At 46.6% G+C, this 18,811-nt stretch overlaps 1 protein-coding gene across 1 annotated transcript; it reads right to left on the reverse strand.

Moving 5' to 3' along the window:
- Window positions 1–387: 387 nt before the first annotated feature.
- LOC130863974 (60S ribosomal protein L39-like) lies at window positions 388–693 on the reverse strand. Its single transcript, XM_057754294.1, has one exon. It carries the CDS (start codon window positions 651–653, stop codon window positions 498–500), a length of 156 nt encoding a protein of 51 aa, XP_057610277.1. The 5' UTR covers window positions 654–693; the 3' UTR covers window positions 388–497.
- Between the last annotated feature and the right edge of the window lie 18,118 nt (window positions 694–18,811).

An 18,811-nucleotide genomic window follows, 5' to 3' on the forward strand; every position in this document is an offset into this window, starting at 1 on the left:
TGACATCAAAGGCAACTTTTATGACATGGTCTGCAAGACTACCTCAGCAAAGGGGCAGGTTTTTGAGCATTAAGAGGGGAGAAAACGAGAGGGCTAGGAGTGGTACCTGCCTGTGATTGAAGTCCTTGGGAGAGAGAGGCAAGAAGTCCAAGAGGTTTTGGCCAACCTGGGCAATACACCGAGACCTTGTGTCAAAATCAAGCGAATGAACAAAAGCTGTTAAAGGTGTAGGGAAGAAGAAACTAGAGTATGGAGAACTCTAGAATGAAGTGGGTTTAGAGAGCATAAGCACGGGCTGCTTTCTCCCCCATGTCAGTGCTTAACTGATGGTTCTTTTTTTTTTTTTTTTCAAAAGGTTCTACATTTTATTACTGGAGAAACCACTCCCAACTTAAACATGATCAAGTCTCCAGGTTGAAAATGTTGAACTTCATCTTGTAACACTCATCAAGGATCACGATTTATCATAAATTGTCTTGCCATTCATTGTTGACTCCTTACAGACCCAGCTTCGTTCTCCTCCAGTGTCTTCTCATGGAGTTGTACCTGATTTTGTTGCCAGTTTTCATCCGAATCCACTGAGGAATAGGACGATTTTGCTTTTGTTTCTTAGCCAGGAATCGCTTGATTCTGAAAGTCTTGTGAGAAGACATGGCGAGAAGCCTAGGCGGGCAGGTGGCGCACGATGGCGAAGGAAAGGCGAAGAGCAACTGATGGTTCTTGAAGCACTCAACAAACAACATATTAGGAACTGTGTCAAGAGACAAACACCCTCTTTCTTGTGGGTTGACTCTTCCCTTGGCTGCATGCTGCCAGGAGGCCTGAATGTTATCCGTGAGAAGAAATCCCAAAGAAAGACGCTCGGTAAGAATCTGAGCTTTCTAAGTCATCCCAGATGAAACCCTTACCCAACAGAGAGCCACAGAGGAACTCTGCATCTAACACTGTGGACGCAACTCTTACCTAGCTTGTGACCACGTGGCTATGACTCCCAGGTCTCAGTTTGCATGGGCGTCAAATGGGGATACAGCTAGAACATGAATGGCTGCAGAGAGGGGGAAATGGGGAATCTGTCAGAACCTAGGAAGCTGAGGATGGCTTAGCACAGCCATGGGTAGGGAGTGAGTGATGCGAGCCTGTTCATGACGCTTAGGCCAACCCGCACACTGACATTTATTTATTATAGATGAAAGCAGTGTCTCCAGACTTCGTGAAGAAGTGTAGCTTTGCTCTGGGAACTCTTCACTAGGGCTGGAAGCCTTTGCGTCCACTGAAGTGGCTGAGGGACTTTTTTTGACTAGTATCAACATTTCAAGTGCAAATGAGCTTCCCATTTGCCCCTCCTACAGCTTTCTGGTCATTTCTCTACGAAACCATATGTCACCTCTTAAGATTATTCACTTATTCAACAATAAATATGGCCCTCACGCTTCTCCTCACCACCCCTTCCCCCCATTTCCCTCCAACCCTGTTCTGGCAGTGGTAGCAGGAAGCGGTGACTGGGGGAGGCCACAAGCTTGCAGAGAGATATAAAACAGATCATTTCTCTGCTCAAGAACGTCATGAGCAAAAGGGTGACAGCGGTCTGTAAACAAGAGACAGTTTGGTTCAGGGCTAAGAGTATAGATAGTCTCTGAGCCAGACTGCCTGGACTCATAGTCTAGCTCTACACAGAACTAAACAGCTCTGTGATACGGGGTAGATTCATAGGCTTCTCTGCACCCCACTTTCACATCTATTGCAGGAGACTGAATCTATATTTCCCTCATGGAGATGAATAAGTTAGTAGGTCTATCATGTTTAGAATGGTGCCTCATCTTAAAACAGAATGAATTAAAATTTCATGCTGCTTGCTGTGGTCCAAGCCCCGAGCAGAGGGTCTTATACTGATGGTGTTGTTGCACCTCAGAAGACTCACAGGTCAACCCAAGACAAGCACTTAGTCTTGGTGACAAAATGGGCTTTGGGAAGTCCCTGTCCTTAAGATTGTGGAAAGGTGTGCTGGTTCGTCTTTTGTCAACCCCACACTTTCTCAGTTATCCGGGAAGAGGGAATCGTGAGAATTGAGAAAGTTCCTCCATCAGATTTGACCTGCGGGCAATTAACAACGGATGCCGGAGGGCCTGGTCCACTGTGGGTGCCGTCTCTCGGCAGGTGGTCCTGAGATATATAAGGCAGTAAGCTGGCAAAAGCAGGAGGGGCAAGTCAGTAAGCAGTTTCTCCGTGGCCTCTGCTTCAGTTTGGCCTGGAGTTCCTGCTCTCTCTTTCATGATGGGCTCCGACAGTAAGATGAAAGAAACTCTTTCCTTTTCGACTTGCTTTGGGTTAGCGGTGTTTTATGGTGGCAATAGAGAGGAAACTAGGGGAAAAGGACTAAGTAAGATGCTTTGTGTGGATGATTAGGGCTGGGCTAGCAAGCTGCAAGGCCATAGCAAAGGACCTCATGGAGCTTAAGTAGCATCCCGAGCTCACAGAATCTGACTGAAGGCATCACTCAAACCTTGTACCTTGTCATGCTTTCTGTTGCTCTCACTAGGTGCTAAACCCTAGATAACTTTTAAAGAAAAGAGATTTTAATAACTTGTCACTCCGAACATTTAACAATATGATGCCGTGTTCTTGTGAGGGCTCCATGCTGGATCAGAACATGTCAGAAAGTATCACACGAAAAGACAGACTCAAGTTAGCCAGCTTGGGTCTCTCTCTTCTTATACACGTCAATGCTATCATGAGGCCCCACCTTCAAGATCTTATCTACTGTCAATCATGGTCCAAAGGCCCCTTCTTCCAGAGACCATCAATAGATGGTGGTGGGGAATGGGTCTCAACAAGAGTTCAAATCACTGGCCCCGCGAGTGTTCCTACTTTTGTGCCGGTCACTGACCCAACTGGATGACCTCAAAGAGGTCTAGAGTATCATGAAAGCTGAAATCTGCCCGTCCTGCCTGTGGGGCACAGGGACAGTGATATGGACCACATGACCTATCCATCCTCTCCCCTTCCTTTCTTCCTTTTCTCCACAGCTTTTCCTCCCTCCCTTCCTTCCTTTCCTTTAACTCTCTCTCTCTCTCTCTCTCTCTCTCTCTCTCTCTCTCTCTCTCTGTGCAGCAGCAGCAGAAGTGATGTATTAATAATATTCACCCACTTTGATTTGATACTGCGGTAATGACTCAATCCATACCATAAAATACGTGACGGACTCTCACAGGTCAAAGAACATGATTATTTATCACAGGCCAAGATGCAGTCACATGTCATGTGATCCTACAGAGCTCTAAGTGGCTTTGGTCATGGCTGGGCTGACTCAGCCTGAAGGAAGGGCAAAGCAGATGTGGTTCATTAGGACTGCAGGGAATGTTTAGACTGGGTGCAACTGACACCAGCCACTGTCTCCGTGTTTTCCCGGAGATGGCATTTTGTACACTACTTGGGTAGCCCTATACTTCCTAAAATCCTCCCAGACGTTTTCAGGGAGACTCTTGAGGAGAAGGACTTAGCCAAGCTTAAAGGAAACAGACCAATAAGATGAGTACAAGCAGCAATTCACAGTTATGTCTCTATTCGCACTTCCAGGGTAATATTACAAGAAAAGAACAAGACTTTTGTCCCTTTAGGACACCAGTAGATCTGAATTAGTGACTGTCATCCAAACGCTGCTCATAAAGCCATGTTGAATCCAGTGACATCTTCATCTTTAGTAAAACAGTAGAAATTTCTCTAGACTCTTGAGGGGCAGGCGATTCCAAAATAAGAGCATATTTACAAATTACTAATAGTTTCTCTTCAATGACTCATAAGTAGGACAGACCCATTAGTCAACCATGCCCCAAAACTGTTTTTAATATCCAAATAAGAAGTAATTTATGGACATGTTGTCTGGTCTTTGAGCTTCACAACCAACTGGCAGAAAATCGTAAGCCACTCCTGTATCCAGGGATCTCAGGACTGGCATCCTCCAATCGCACAACACTTGAAGCAGATGACGCTGCTAGGCAGGTGTTTATAGCGGCAGATGTTCCACAAAGCCCTCCAAGAAATAAGGGTTCTTGTTCCAAGGTCTAGACCGATACTGCGACAATGAGTCTTTCTGGAAACACGACAAGGCTCATCTGCCACCAAGACAAAAAGATACATTGCGTGTGAGGACATGACAACCTCCAGACACACTTGGCTGTGAAGTTCTAAACCACGTAGGTGTTCAATTGACTCACGTCCGTGCCGGCAACTGCGGGAGAAGGGATATAAATCCTGGAGAAATGAACTCTGCTGAAGGACATATCAGCAGTGCTGGTCTTGGCTGGTTTGTGTTAGGCTGAAATAAGCCTGGGTCTCGGCTGAGTACAACTCCGCTCTCCAAGTAGTCTTGAGTATGAATTGGTGCCAGTGGGAGGCCTGGGCTGGGGAAGAGAGAGAGCCCGAGCTGGAGTGGTGAGGAAAACTCTGGATCCGTCGTTTGATGCAGTGACAAGATGAAAAATGTGGAAGAGGCCAGCAGGACACTAACACAATCTCTGTCAATCATAACCACACCGAATGTTCTGAGGGAGACAAGCTTAGGGGAGCTGGGGCTTGATGAGAGGAGAGAGGGGAGGAGAGAGACATAGAGAAAAGAAGACACCAAGAGAGGGGGTAGTAGGGGAAGGGGGAATGGAAGACCATGAATAGACTTCCCTAGAGCTCTTGGTAGGGTACCCCCTATCTTGGACACCCCAAGATACCCAGAAAATGTTGACCAGAGTTCAGGGGGAGCCTGGAGTGCAAAACTGGTTAAGTAGCAGTGCTGCTAACCATCTCTGAGATTTAGTAGACATTTGTTGGATATTTTGATGTCATGTGTACTTCAATTCCTTCTCTTTTACCCTGTTAATAATGTGAAGACCAGACCTGATGACCTGAGTTTCTGCTACATCCTAGTACTGGACACATCCTAGTAGAACCCAGTTAGAGGTGCTTTAATGGAGACTGTTCAAAGCGTGTTGAAATTCTACAGAAGTTGAGCATGAAGGGCCATCTTCTCTTACATGTGAAGTGAGTGCTTTGCTATGGGTGTCCGAGTCCTCATTGCTGTTGTGGAACAGGCAGGGTGGGCATAAAGAGATACCTAAAAATTATAATAAAGCCAAAAACAACATGCAAAAATGGACCAAAATAAAATTCTATGCGATCCTATGAGAAGGATATGCATTCTTGCAAAAACTGTTTAACCTTACTGTAAGTGTGGAAAGTGAATCAGAGAAATTCAGAATATACCTTGCTCTGTGGGACTCTGTTGAGACTCTTCAAATGATGTGGTCTGACTGAGACCAGAACACAAGGTCAATGTCTGGATAGGGAGCAAAAATAGGAGGTCCTATGAAATACAACAGATCTGAATGAATCTTGGATTAAAAAAAAACAAGAAATCAAAACAGCATTTTTGTTTTTAGTCTTTTTGAAATTTAAGGATGGACACTGTTCGGTGATGTTATTGAATTGATGACTTGCAGAGATGTTTTATAGTGTGCTGACCAAGGCAGGATTGTCTTCTTCCCTGAGTGATGCACTGAAGGATGTAACTAGAAAAATGAATATATTGCAACATCTGGAAACTGCTTAAAGGTATGCTGTGTGGGTGTGTGTCTGTCTGTCAATGTGTGTATGTGTGTGTCCCTGAGTATGTGTGCTTGTGTGTGTATATATGACATTGTGTGCACATGTGTGTGTCAGTGTATGTGTGTCTGTGCGCATCAGTATGTGCATGTGTGTGCATGTTTAGAGAGAGAAATAGAGGTGCACTTTGCTCAGTAAATAACAGTGAGTGCTGACGTTAGATGATGACACTTGGTCATTTATTATACTGTTACTTTCAACTTTTCTTGTGGGGTATGAAATTTTTTTTTTTTTTTTTTTTGGTTTTTCGAGACAGGGTTTCTCTGTGATTTTGGAGCTTGTCCTGGAACTAGCTCTTGTAGACCAAGCTGGTCTCGAACTCACAGTATGAAATTTTTTAATTAAAAAAAAAATCTTGTTTTAAAGGAAAAGATCACAAAAAATAAGGAAGGAGAAACAAACAAGGAAATTATCTCTGTACAGAACACACAGCTTCCTTGACCCAGACTTTCTGCGGCCATTGCCAGCCCTCTCTTTTCAGTGTGACCCCCACAAGTGTTCTTTGCCCTTTTAAAAGAAGGAAGAAAGGTTCTAAGTAAGTATGACCCTTCTGTTCTCCCCCTTAATGCATGGCTCGTTTTCACAACGTCCTGCAAATTGAGAGGCACTCCTCTTTCTCCTTCTAGAAATGCATCATTGTCACAGACTGAGAGTTCTTCTGCAACAGAGGGGTTGACCTTTAAGTGCCGAGAGACACTCCTGCACATGGTGCCATCATAAGCTTCAAGTTTATCATCTCAAGAGAAGTCCTGGTCTGCCCAGCTGACCTGTCTGTCTCCCAGAGTCTTGTGGGAAGTAGTCAACACCATCCCATGATAGTACCCACTCTCATAGCTTTAAACGTCCTGGAATGCCCTCTGAGAGGTTCAGAGCAGAAGCCATGCTGTCCCTAGCACCACTGAGAGGGCATTAGACAAACTTCTCAAGAGGGACACGTGGAGGTAGAGCCAAGGCCACTGAAGGAAACAGTGACCTTGGCCCAAGGAAGACAAGCTTTGTAGAAGGCTGTGAGCAATTCTCCAAATGTCTATTCAAACAGAAAAGAGAAATGAGATGAACGCTCTAGGGCCAGTAAAGACCAGGGACAGGTCAGCTTCTAACGGGAAACAACTTTAAAGGAGAGTGGGCAAAGGCAGGGTGCTGGGATGTCACTGCAAGCAGAGAATTCTCCATCAGAGAAAGAGTGAGCACAGAGGCCACGCCTACTGAGTGAGGACTCAGTTCTACATAACTGAAGTGCCAAGCAAAGCACCCAGATCCCCAGGGGTCCTTGCCAGGCTGCTCACACTCCCCTCTTCTTCAGTTGCCTGGTCACCAAGCAGTTTCTCTGAGGTAGAACCAATAGCAATCACTCAAGTCCCTAGAGACGCTGTCCTTTTCATGGTATCCTAGGCTGCCCACAGACCCTCTGAAGCCTGTCACCTGACACAACAGGTGGCAATAGGAGGCTAAGGTGCCTCTGGAGGAGTCTCTATCCTCCTTGGTCTCCCTGCGTCACTCCTGTGATCACCAGGTTCATTCGGCAGCCCCCTAAAAAGAACTCACAGGCTCTCAGGCTCCCAGCAGGAAAAGCTTGGAGCCCTGTGGTTGGAAATAGTTCCCAACCTGCATCTCAGGCAGGTATTTTTAGGTTCTGTCTTGAAGACACGGAAACTTTCGTACATTTCAGCTTCTTTGTCTGGAACCACTGCAACCCCAGACGTGTCATTGAAAGGGGGTATAATTGTGGACTCCTCCACCCAGCAATCTGAGCTTGTCTGAAAGGAGCTTCCTGCTGTGCAGCAGGGGGGTTAGAGAGCCTTTTCTGGCAAGGGAAAGTCAAAATGGATTTTTTAAAATAATAATATGTTGATCAAGAAGAGAAAAAAAACAGTCTCGAGGAGAGGGGGCTGTGCAGGGGGCTGATCTGGAGAGGAAGGGTACCTATTGTATTGGAGCCTGGTCTTGGTTCTTCGTGTCAAGCTACGGAATCCAAGCTTGGAGGAGCTAAAGTCTCCTATCTGAGGATAGGGAATAAAAATGCTTGGAATCATCCGTGTTAGGTCAATGGCTTTTATTAATTATTATTAATATGAGGTTCTCCGGGGAGTAATTATAATTGTCAGTCACTGGGCATAGCCTGGCACTGAAGAAAGACATAGAAACACTGAAATGATGCTGAGCAGGTACAGAACTGACAGATGCATGCCAGCTGTACGTCAGAGCTGGAAGAAGGGATGTTTAAGTTCAGAGAGCACGAAAACCATCTTAGACAGGTCAACAAAGGTAACGCGGGACTCAGATTGTCTTAGGGACTGACTTAACTGTAGAATGATTCTGAGTAACTGAAAGGACCCATGTGACCAAGGGACCATGTGACCACGAAAAGCTAGCCATCAAGTAGCCCATGACAGACAGTCATGCCCGTTGTCAGTGTGCTTTGAAAGTGCACAGCAAAGTAATGTTGACTGAGGGGAAGGGTGTGGGGGGGATTGGTTTAATTAAATAAATGCTAGATTTTCCCATAAGAGTCCAAAACAAAGCAATTGCCCACAATATCCAGCCAGGAGCTCACCAGCCATTGATCCTCGAAGTTTACCTTGAGTAGAAAGCAAATACCTGATCCAGATGTGGGACTCACGGAGGATCGGAGGACACCCACAGTATCTGCAGGGCTTCCCTTGGGAGCCTGCCACCATCCAAAGCCAAAGTTCACTTTGTGGGTTGGAGATACGGGGACTCTGTGTTTGGCAGAGCCCAGAGTTGAAAACTGAAGAACTGCAAAATGACCACCACAACACATGAACCCCAAAGTAGGATGCACCTGAGAACAGCCCCCCGCACCCTGCATCTCTGCCAGCCCCACAATAGGTTCTCTCTTGCTGGAATGATCCTCACCTGAAGTGAGGAGCATTAGGGCATGTGGCTCCCTGTGCTTGTTTGCTCTCTCTCTCTCTCTCTCTCTCTCTCTCTCTCTCTCTCACACACACACACACACACACACACACACACACACCAAACCTAATGCTTACCAACATTTATGGGCATTACTATATGGTAATATGAATACTGTAATCTTTTACCTGGCCTTCAGAACTATTCCCAGTGCACTGTGAAGATGGGGTAGTCAGGCTTCAAGGAGTGAACCATCTGACTCAAGGGCAGACAGTCTGGAATGAGCACACCTTGAATCTCTGACTCCTGATCTGGATTCTCGGCGTTATGGCCACAGTCTCTTCTCGAAACACTCGATTTTGTTTTCTTTTTCCAACTGGATGGAGACCTCTGTCCTTGACAATCAGGAAGAACAGCTAGCCTCTACAAAGGTCACCTGGGAAACTTGTAGGCAAATCAGATGGGAATGTGGCCCAGATTGAGGATCTGTAACTGAACAGGAGGAGACCCGTGTCCCACGTTCCGCACTTCCTCCAGTCTACCACAAAGCTGGGCACAAGACCTGGGAGAACCAGGTTGAATGATCTGAGGGAAGCAGGTGTGGTGGCTCACACTTGAAAGGTCACCCTTGAAGAAGGTGGAAAGAGGATACTGAGTTCAAGGTCATCTTGAGAGACACAGTGAGAAAATCTCAAAGGGAAGAAAAAAATTGAAGGGAAGAGACAGGACATAAATGGCTGTCAAACCTTTTAGCCTCGGATTCTTAGGAAAGTCAGAAATCATTTTAAAGATTTCAAAAGGCCTACTTGGCTCATATACAGTGAGAGAGCAGAGTTGAGCAGAGAAGTGACTCCATGCTAGCTTGGCATGCTAGAAGGCAGAATGGCAGAGAGGGAAGTTAATTAAGTCTCAGACTAGATGCTAAGGAACCTCTGTCCCGGAGTAGAAGGAAATCAGCCTAGGGTTGGAAGCAAAGCTGTGCAGAGTGGGCGGAATGCTGCTCTTTTTAGCCTTTTTTCCATCCTCTGCCTTGGTGGCAAGGGCAGGGACTAGGGAAAAGGGGAAAAGAAATCGAGGCTCCCCAGATCTGCAAGTTGCTCCCTCTCTGGACTAGAACTGTCTGGCGACCAGAGGGAAGCTTGAAGCAAGAAGCAGGTCCCATTCCAACACCATCCAAGAATCCTTCTTCTGTTTCACTATTTTGTCTCCCTGCTTTAAGTTCTCTGTAGGCCAGAAAGCGCTATTACAGAGTGTTAATGACATTACCAGTTTAATCAAGCACAATCCATATGTAGAATAAAAGGAAATGTCCATCTTCTTACGTGTTCTTCCTGTGACTTCTGGTTCTCCACACACGGAAGAACAGACCGTATCTGTGACCTGGCCACCTGCCTGATAGCAGCTTCCAGATTATTAAACTTGACCTCAGAGGCAATCCTCATCCTTTGCAATGTGTGCTTTTGAACAAACACCCAGAATTAAACCCAGTACGTGAGAATCAGTGCCACCACTATCTTCAAGTCCCAGCATGCTTAGGAGATGCTGAGTAAAAATTATGCCTTTGCAGCTGCCGTCAGAGATCCTGCTCCATAATTGTGTCTGTTCCTGCACTCATCCCAAGAAAGCTCCCCGCTTCAAAGCCACACATTTTTATTAAGCATCTCCTATCCTTGATGATTGCTCTCTTCTCTGCAGGATGCTGGGTCTTCAACGCTCAAAGTGAGTTTTTCCATGATTCCAAATGGATTAGACACTATACAGATGCTGATGTGCATGGCTCATCCACCCCCATAAGGGGCCAGAGGAAACAGAAAGTGAGACCCCAATATTGCCATCCTCAACCCCTCACATGCCACCTTCCTGCACACGATGGCTGGACCCTCTCAACCCTTATTTTTCCGTGCAAGTTGAGGAGATTCTAGACAAAAAAAGAAAGAAAATGACGAGCACAAAGCTAGGGCAGCCCGGCATGCATGTGTAAATGTCAGGTTGTACGAGAGTTATAATTAAAGTCCAAGATGACAGATAACTATAAAATCAGATTGGTTCCTTTCCACATGGAAGGAAAACATAATGTTGTCATCCAACCCAGGCTTTTTTCGTAAATTGAAATTACAGTTTTATTTGGAGCTATTTTTAAAGGTCCATTAATTAAAACTCAGTAGCCAAACCAGGGCAAGAAATTCCATAAATGGTGTCAGATTTGATGATTCCCCAGCGGCGATAAGCACGAGACAATGTCATCCAAATATCAAATTCTCTAAATCTAGGTTTGTTTGTTATTTTTATTGAAAATAAACAAATTCGGGGGCAAAAATATAAGAAAAGATATGTGCAAAATGTAATGATAAGGGTTGACTTCTAAACAGCCAAGGAAATGACAGTCATCATGTGTGGGGAAAGAACAAACACCTCTTAATTGCATTTCATTATAACCTACCTTTCTTAGCTCTATATATTAATTATAAAAATCGTGCCGCAGAATGGGGGTTCTACAATAGTTTCCCCTGCCTCCCTTAATTCTGTCTGCAGCAGGATGGAAGAACAATATCATCTGTCATCGGCAGAAAGAGCTTTCAAAGACAAAATCATAAAAAGAATGAAAGGCTATTATACAAAAAAGAGGAAAAATGCCTTGATTTCACAGATTTTTCTACTTATTAATGTTTAAGGTTATCCATTCTTGGAGCCGAGTATCTTCTCATGCTGGCGGGTGTGTGAGTGTGCGCGTGTGTGCGTTTGTGTGTGCATTTCAGGCCACACCACTTTCTGATAACTAGATCACATGGCCCCATAGGTACCATGTAGATGACTGCCAACTGAGGCGGGAGGGCGGAGGAGAAAAAGAAAAAAAGTCTTCGTAGACTTGAAGACTTTTCCAAGATGAGAAAAAAAGAAAGTGGGAGGCGGGACGTGAAGTCCGAGGTTTCGGTGAAGATAAGGTCCGCTCACGCTAGCTGTAGATAATAGACTTGAAGCCCAAGAAAGACCAGAGGTGGGCACACCAACATCTGCCGGTGAAACCAAACATCTGCTGGTAAAACCAAAGTCGCCTTAAGCACGCACTATATCAGAAACTTGGAGAAACGGGTGCGATCCATCCATCTGACAGGTCTTAAAAGATGTGGTTAGAGAGAAAGCTAGGATTGGGCTCCCAACTTTTAGGAGATCTGTGTGAATAATTACAGTTTTCTGGGCGGAGTTCCTTAGCTGAACTTAACTGCAACCACTACCCTCCGTTGCTATCCTCCGGCCTCGGCGCTCAAAGTGTTGTTTGAGGAGCAGTAGCCCCTGCCTTACCCTGGAGGTTGGTGGAAAGACAGACATCCCCTCTGCCCACACACACTCGTGGAATCAGAATGGGCACCGAGACACCACAGGACACACAGGTACTTTGACATGTGAAGCAGGCCGGTTTAGGTAGTGTAGTAAGGACGAGCCACGTATCTGGACTCTGCAGCCCCGTACCTGAGCTTCTCCTCCACATGCGTGAGGCGCTTGGACCACAATTGATTCTTGCCTTAATCCCCCAAGGGCTGGGATGGCAGTGTGAGCAACTGGGCCCGGTTTGGTGCCATTTTCTTGCCGTCTCTAAGGGGAGGGTAGCATTGGCATCTCATGGGCAGAGAATACAGCTCAACTCTCGCGGCATCTAGGAAAGTCCCTGGAAAAGAGGGTTATCAGCCCCTTCAAGGTGCACGGTGCCTTCAGATCAGAGTCTAAAAGCAAGGGCACGGTCTTGAGCCAGCAAGGCTAGGCCACTTGCACTTTCGTTTTCAAATTGAAAGGCAAAATAGAATCACTGTCCTCCAGTGTGTAGCCCCTCGCCCTCTGCTCTGATGACCCAGCGACCCACAGCAGAGCTCTAGGGCTGATTCCCCCAACTCTTGCCCCAGTGATGGAGGCTCGAGACTTGGAGCCAACATCCTGGATTTGCCTTGGGGAGACACTAAGCAGCTACCGGCCCACAGCTTCGGAGGTGGCAGATGGGCGCCCACTGCCTCCGGGCTTCCGGGCCTCAAATCCTGGTGAGTCAACCCGAAAACACCTTGGGTATCATTCTCCATCCTCTTCTGTCAAGCAGGAAGCTCGGGGCCACGGGCAAATGTTGACGTTTTATGGGCCACGAGCTGAGGGACCTCAAGGGACAGTGCTCTGAAAGCACCTGAGAGGTTGAGGTCATGTGCCCTCCGCCTCTGTGGATGAACCGAGACTGAAGGCCAGAACCGTCTTCATTGCAGGAGCCTGGGGCACAGGTTCCAGTCCTACCTTCGCCCCAGAGGATCAAATTAGTTACTTCCTGAAGACCAAATAAAATGGATACAGGGACCTTGGTGATGGGCAAGCCCATTATTTCCTCGTCTGGGGGTAGAGTAGGAAGGAGGCATCCCCACCACCCATGCCTGCTACCTAGGCCTTCAACCCCTTTACTCCCCTCATCCTAGAGCCCTTAACTGGAGAAGGACCAATCACCTGCTTCCTTTGCCTTCCTAGCCCTCTCAGGTTTGGGCAGTTTCCCCTTGATAAGCGTCAGCCTTAATTATCAAGTTTTCCTTTTGTCTAGTATTTGGGTTCCTCCCTTAATTTTCCATTTACTGTAAGATTTCCTTAACAGTGGACTGGGGGTTTCCTGCCAAACTTGTTAAATGTTACCAGGGAAGTAAGTTGGGGTCCTTGCCTAGGAATTCTTAAACAGACTCAGAAGGGAGCCTGAGGACTATTTCATTAGAGTTTAAGAGAGAAAGCCCAGGGATAGCAAGCTGTAGCTCTCAGCAGCCACAGCAGGGAGAAGAAAAAAGAAAAGCATAGAAGCATGACTTCTGAGTTAAGCCAACATGGAGGTCAGTTACATAGCAGTCAAGAAGCCACATAGCGGGGAGGAGAACTCTAGAGAAAGAGCAAAGCCAGAGTGTTAGTGAAAACTTGCTTAGAGCACAGATAAAGACCGGGATAGGGCTTGAGGGAAGGGCCAGAGATTCCCAGAGAAAATAAAAGGCAGAAGAAATCAATCAAATCAGACCAAACGAGTTGCCCTTTGAGGTCCTTTTCACTGATTTATGAGTGGGAGGGGGTGGAGGTAAGGATGGATCTAAATACATTCCCTGGATGCCTAAAATCAGTCCCCTTAAATTGTGGGACAAAATTCACTGTCACTGTAGAAAGATGCAGGGCAGGGAACTAGGTCTATGCTCGGTGGTTCTGTTTTGCAGGGAGAGGTGTAGACCACACCCAAACCAGAGACCCTAGAGTTCTCATCCACCCGAGGGAGATGAGATCCCAGGGTGGGCGAGGTGTGTGGGATGATGGTGCTTTTTGATCTGCAAGAAGCTGAAGCACCCAGGGGCAAGCCTCACCTCGCACAAGGGGTGACATCTCACAACCCCCAATCCCCCCACCCCACTTCGCAAATTGGGACAAGGGAAGAAATGTTTTCTTTTAGTGAAAACTCTTCAGATATTGTGGCGGTTTGAAAGAAAATGGCCCCCAAAGACAGTGTCACCACTGGGACTTTGTTGGAAGAAATGTGTCGTCACTGTGGGGGTGAGTTTTGAGGTCTCATATAGGCTCAAGCTACTCCCAGTAGGACAGCCCACTTCCTGTTGCCTTCTGACCAAGATGTAACCAGCACCATGCCTGACTGTGTGCCTCCATGTCCCACCATGATGATGATGGACTGAACCTCTGAACTGCAAGTGAGCATCCCAATGAAATGATTTCCGTTATAAGAGTTGCCATGGTCACAGTGTCACATCACGGCACTAGAAACCCTAATTGAGACAGATATATTGTGATTATTTGCATAGAGCAAATTTTTGAGAAAAACTCTTTTGGGGCCTCAAAAAGAGAAAAAAGAAAGAATATATGCCCTCTAACATGGAAAAGGGATGGAGAGACTCCTACAGGGACTCCTGAGCAGTGGTAACTGCTCATTCTATCAAAACCAAGTGCCCTCCCCTCCCCAGCTTGCCATCTGCCCCCTTCATTTTCTGGAGAGTGCTCCCCAGATTTGGCAATCCATAGCTGCTCAATGTCTTTGTGACTTTAGACGCTCTCATACCTGTGTGGACAAAGAAGCCCAATCCAAGCCAGGCGGTGATGATGCACACCTTTAATCCCAGCACTCGGGAGGCAGAAGCAGGCGGATCTCTGTGAGGTCGAAGCCAGCCTGGTCTACAAGAGCTAGTTCCCCTGGGAGCCTCTGAAGTGCTGGTGCCAGGCTTCCTCAGCGACGCTGGTGAACACACCAGGCACTTTACCTCCTCCATCCCCTTTAAGAAGGGAGAACGGATATTAGAAAGGCTTGAGTTCGGGGTTGATTTTCCTAGGGGTTGATTTTCCTAGGAATGAGCAATGCAGCAATGCCTTGAGCAACAGGTTCTTCCTATATCTGCTGATCTCAAAGGGGAGGGGTGACAAGCACGCTCTGAGATCAGGCAGCCTGGCCCTAAATTCCCTCTGCAGTTACTGGCTACATGAAGCTAGCAAGTCACTCACCTTCCAAAGCCTTGCTGTTCTCGCTTCTAAAATGAGACTGAAGAATTATTTACAAAAGCATTTTGAGGATACAGCCATAAAACAAACATCCTGAACATCACAAGGCTTTTGGTGCCTGCTGGTGTCTGGCTTAATAAAGAAAATCAAAGACTGGTGTTTAACATGGTGGACGTCAGCTCATTGAAATGCCCAGCACCAACTCTTTCAAATGAGGTGGGAAGGGCACATAAAAGGAGTCTGGGGAAAGACATTACTGCCTTCAGGAATGGAAACGTGTTTACTACTTAGCACCATTAGCTTCGTGTTGTCTGAAAAGGGGGCCCAACCTCAATGCCAGACAGAAATGCTCCGGAAACCAGGGTAATCAGTGTGAAAGAATGCCTCATTGGTTATTAAAAACCTCAGGCTACATAAATCTATGTGAAACCCATAAAGTACATATGAATGTAATACCAATGTTAAAATCTAGGTCCTTGGTCAATATTTTCAAGAAAAAAAAAATAACATAGCTATCCAAAGTCTATCATAGTGCAAGATTATGTGCCACAATGGAAGTCTTTTTATCCGATAAAGAAGTAAAAAAATAATAGCATTGGTAATAATTGAATGTGTTAGTGCTGGTTGATGACTAAGAATTTCCCTAATTTGAAAAACAAAATATACAAACAACGACAAACCTTCCAAGAAAGCACCCAAGGAGAGAACTGGCTAACAGCACTTGGGAGAACAGTCCATGGAGCCAGAGGGGAGATGGAGACGACCTCTCCAGGTTACACAGCACTCAACAGATGCTCGTTCGCATGCTTGCTAATGCGGAAAGGAACCAAGAGGTGAGAAAGGGAAAGGGTCACACCGAAAGCAGTACTTGAAAAATTTCGTATGTCTCCAGTTTGAGCCCTCTCAGTACCACCAGAGTGAAGAAGATGGTTTCTGAGCGCTTGTGCCCTGGGGACAGAGACCCCTCACCAAACCAGGTTCGGTGCTGCTGGATTGGAGTCCCAGCATTCAGGAGGTTAGAGACAGGAAGAGCAAGAGTTCAAGGTCGTCCTCAGTTACAGGACACCTTGTCTCAAAAGGGGTCAGGGAGGTAAGGACAACAGGGCAAACGTAAGGAGGCAAGAAGGAAGAATAGAAGAGATGAAATTAAGATAGGTCCTCGGATCTTTACACCTCCTCTTCCTTGCTATTTGACTTTGAGCGTAAGACTTTACCTCCTTGACACTCTGCCCCCTCCTCTCCCCCTCCCCCCAGTTTCCCTGTGAGGAAAAGGGAGATCCTTCCCCTCTGAAACCTCAAATCAGGACAAGTCTCAGGGAAGGGTCCCCGAATTGCATTCACATGGCTTTCAGTATTTGTCTCCAAATTCCTTGTCATTCCTGTGTGTAAGCCAGGTCACCTGCCAAGCAGTTCGGGGCGATTCCATGGAGAACTCTCTTTTTTGCTTCCAGACCAGAACCCAAATTCCCAGCCTCTGAGTTTCTTCCCTTTGCTAATTGTTGCTCACGCTCCCTGACAGCTGTTTCTTCTCTGTTTGGTGACTGGGGGATCAATCAAAAGCTGCTTTTGTAGTGGAGTGACTTGAGGTGGGGGGGGGGGCTGAAGTGCCTGTCGGAATGTGTGATTCTGACAGCTCTCCTTGAGCTGGGGAGTGGGATGAGATGAACTCACTAAAGGATGTTCCGGGGCTCCAAGTTAGTACCCACATCACCCAGCTTAGCCAGCCAACCAGTTGGTAAATGGCCCCAGCAGCCTTGGTCCCAGTTTACACGTTAATGGTTGTTTGGGGACCACTATTACCGTAGTTCCGTCTTAGCAAGTCCACAGCACCGTGGGTCAGGCCACACCCTGGGCAGCTTCTCCCACTCCTCTGCTTCTGCTAGCCGCTCTTCACGCCCCTTCTGATCCCAGCCAGCACTTTGTTCTAGGAAAGGCAATGGATCCTCCCATGGTTTTGCTTCTGGTAAGGACTCAGCAACAGCTAACAGAGCATTAGACTACCTCTATGCAGAAAAGACGCAGATCTTAAAGTAGGATTCCCACAAAATGACCTGCCGCTGAGACTGATCAATTGCCATGTACCGACTGCGCACTGAGTAAGACTCAGGAGGGACTGAGAGACCTGAGCACAGGCAACTTCCAGCCCTCGAGCTGCAATGGAGTAAATGCTCTTGTTTACTTCTCTGAATCACTGGAGAAAAATTAGTCAGGGCTAATCAAGGTGTAATCAAAGCCTGGAGCCTTTTGAGAGAAATCAAAGCATTCGGATTATAGGGCCAGGAGAGGCAGCAGTCAGACCAGCACCATGGAAGAGCAGATTTCTTTTCTCTCTTTGTCTTTCTTTCATTCATTCTTTCTTCCTTCCTTCCTTCCGTCCATCCTTCTTTCTTTCCTTCTTCCTTTCTTTCAATAAAATGATTTATTTATTTTTATTCTATGTCCATTGGTGTTTTGCCTGAATGCTTGTGTCTGTGAGAGTGTCAGAGACCCTGGAGCTGGAGTTACATACAGTTGTGAGCTGCTATATAGGTGCTGAGAATTGAACCTGGGTCCTCTGGAAAAGCGGCCAGTACTCTTAACCACTGAGCCATCTCTAAAGAGCAGTTTTCAATCCGGTTATTATTACAGAGCAAGAAGTATTTACTGGGCAAAAATCAAGAGATGCACCCCCAACTGGGGGAACAGCACAATCAGGCCGGAGGATGCCTCTAAAACTGCAGTTGATAAAGGAAGTGGTCGGGAAAGACACAAGGGTGGGTGGAGAGACTTTAGTGAAGCTGAGAAAGGAAACAGAAGGCGCTCAGGGGACAGCAGCACACTGTAATAGCAACACCTGCCATTTTATAGTCCCCGTTCTCTTCTTGACTCAACAGACACTCTGCTTCTTAGAATGAATCTTGATGCATGTGGTAGAACCTGCCCATAAATTCGGGTGCTGAGGCAGAAGGGCTAAAAGTTTAAGGCCAGCCTGGCCTACACTGTAAGACTGTCTCAAAAGATGGGGGGGGGGGGGCAGTTAGAGATTACTGCATCTGAGAAGTACTTGACTTGCAGGTGTGAGAACTTGAATTTTTATGCCTAGACTCTATGTAAAAAGCCAAGTATGTGCTCATAATCCCAGATGTTGTGAGATGGGAAAAGACAGAGGGATGCCCAGAGCTCAGGTGCCAGCTATACCAATCTCCTTAGCAAACTTCTGAGCCAGTCCCAAGCAAACAGTGGATGGTGCCTGACGAAAAACACCTAAGGTTGTATACACACACACACAGACACACAAATAAATAAAACAACAGAGAGGAATCTCTGTTAAGACTCAATAGAGACTTCCTATGCAGGCACTACACTAAACACCTGACCAGAGTCAGATCTTCAGGCAAGGACCCTCAACAATGCTGTGAGCCTTTGGGTTTCGCTGTCCTGTGTCTGCAGATGTGAGATATGTTTAACCAGTCTGTAGGCAATACAACAGTGTGGCTCATGAGCTCCCAAGCCCAACTCCACACTTCTAGCTGTGTAACCTGGGGCCAACCACTCTCCCCTTAGATTTCTCAGCTGTAAAGCATAATACGGGGACATTAGTGCCTTCAAGAGTATTTGGGGAAAGCAGATGGGGACTGAGAACTGGTCAGCACTGAGCCAGGCTGTGAGGAGCACGCTACCACTCCTTAGTGTGATAACTCCTCCGCAGCAGTTGATTGAAGGCGAACAGAGCCCACCTGAGGACGTGTGGGCAGCCAAGAAAGAGAATGTTTATTTTCATCTTAAGGATACGGGGAGCCATGCCTATGATTCCAGC

This window comes from Chionomys nivalis, chromosome 21, assembly GCF_950005125.1.
Source record: "Chionomys nivalis chromosome 21, mChiNiv1.1, whole genome shotgun sequence".
Lineage (NCBI taxonomy): Eukaryota > Metazoa > Chordata > Mammalia > Rodentia > Cricetidae > Chionomys > Chionomys nivalis.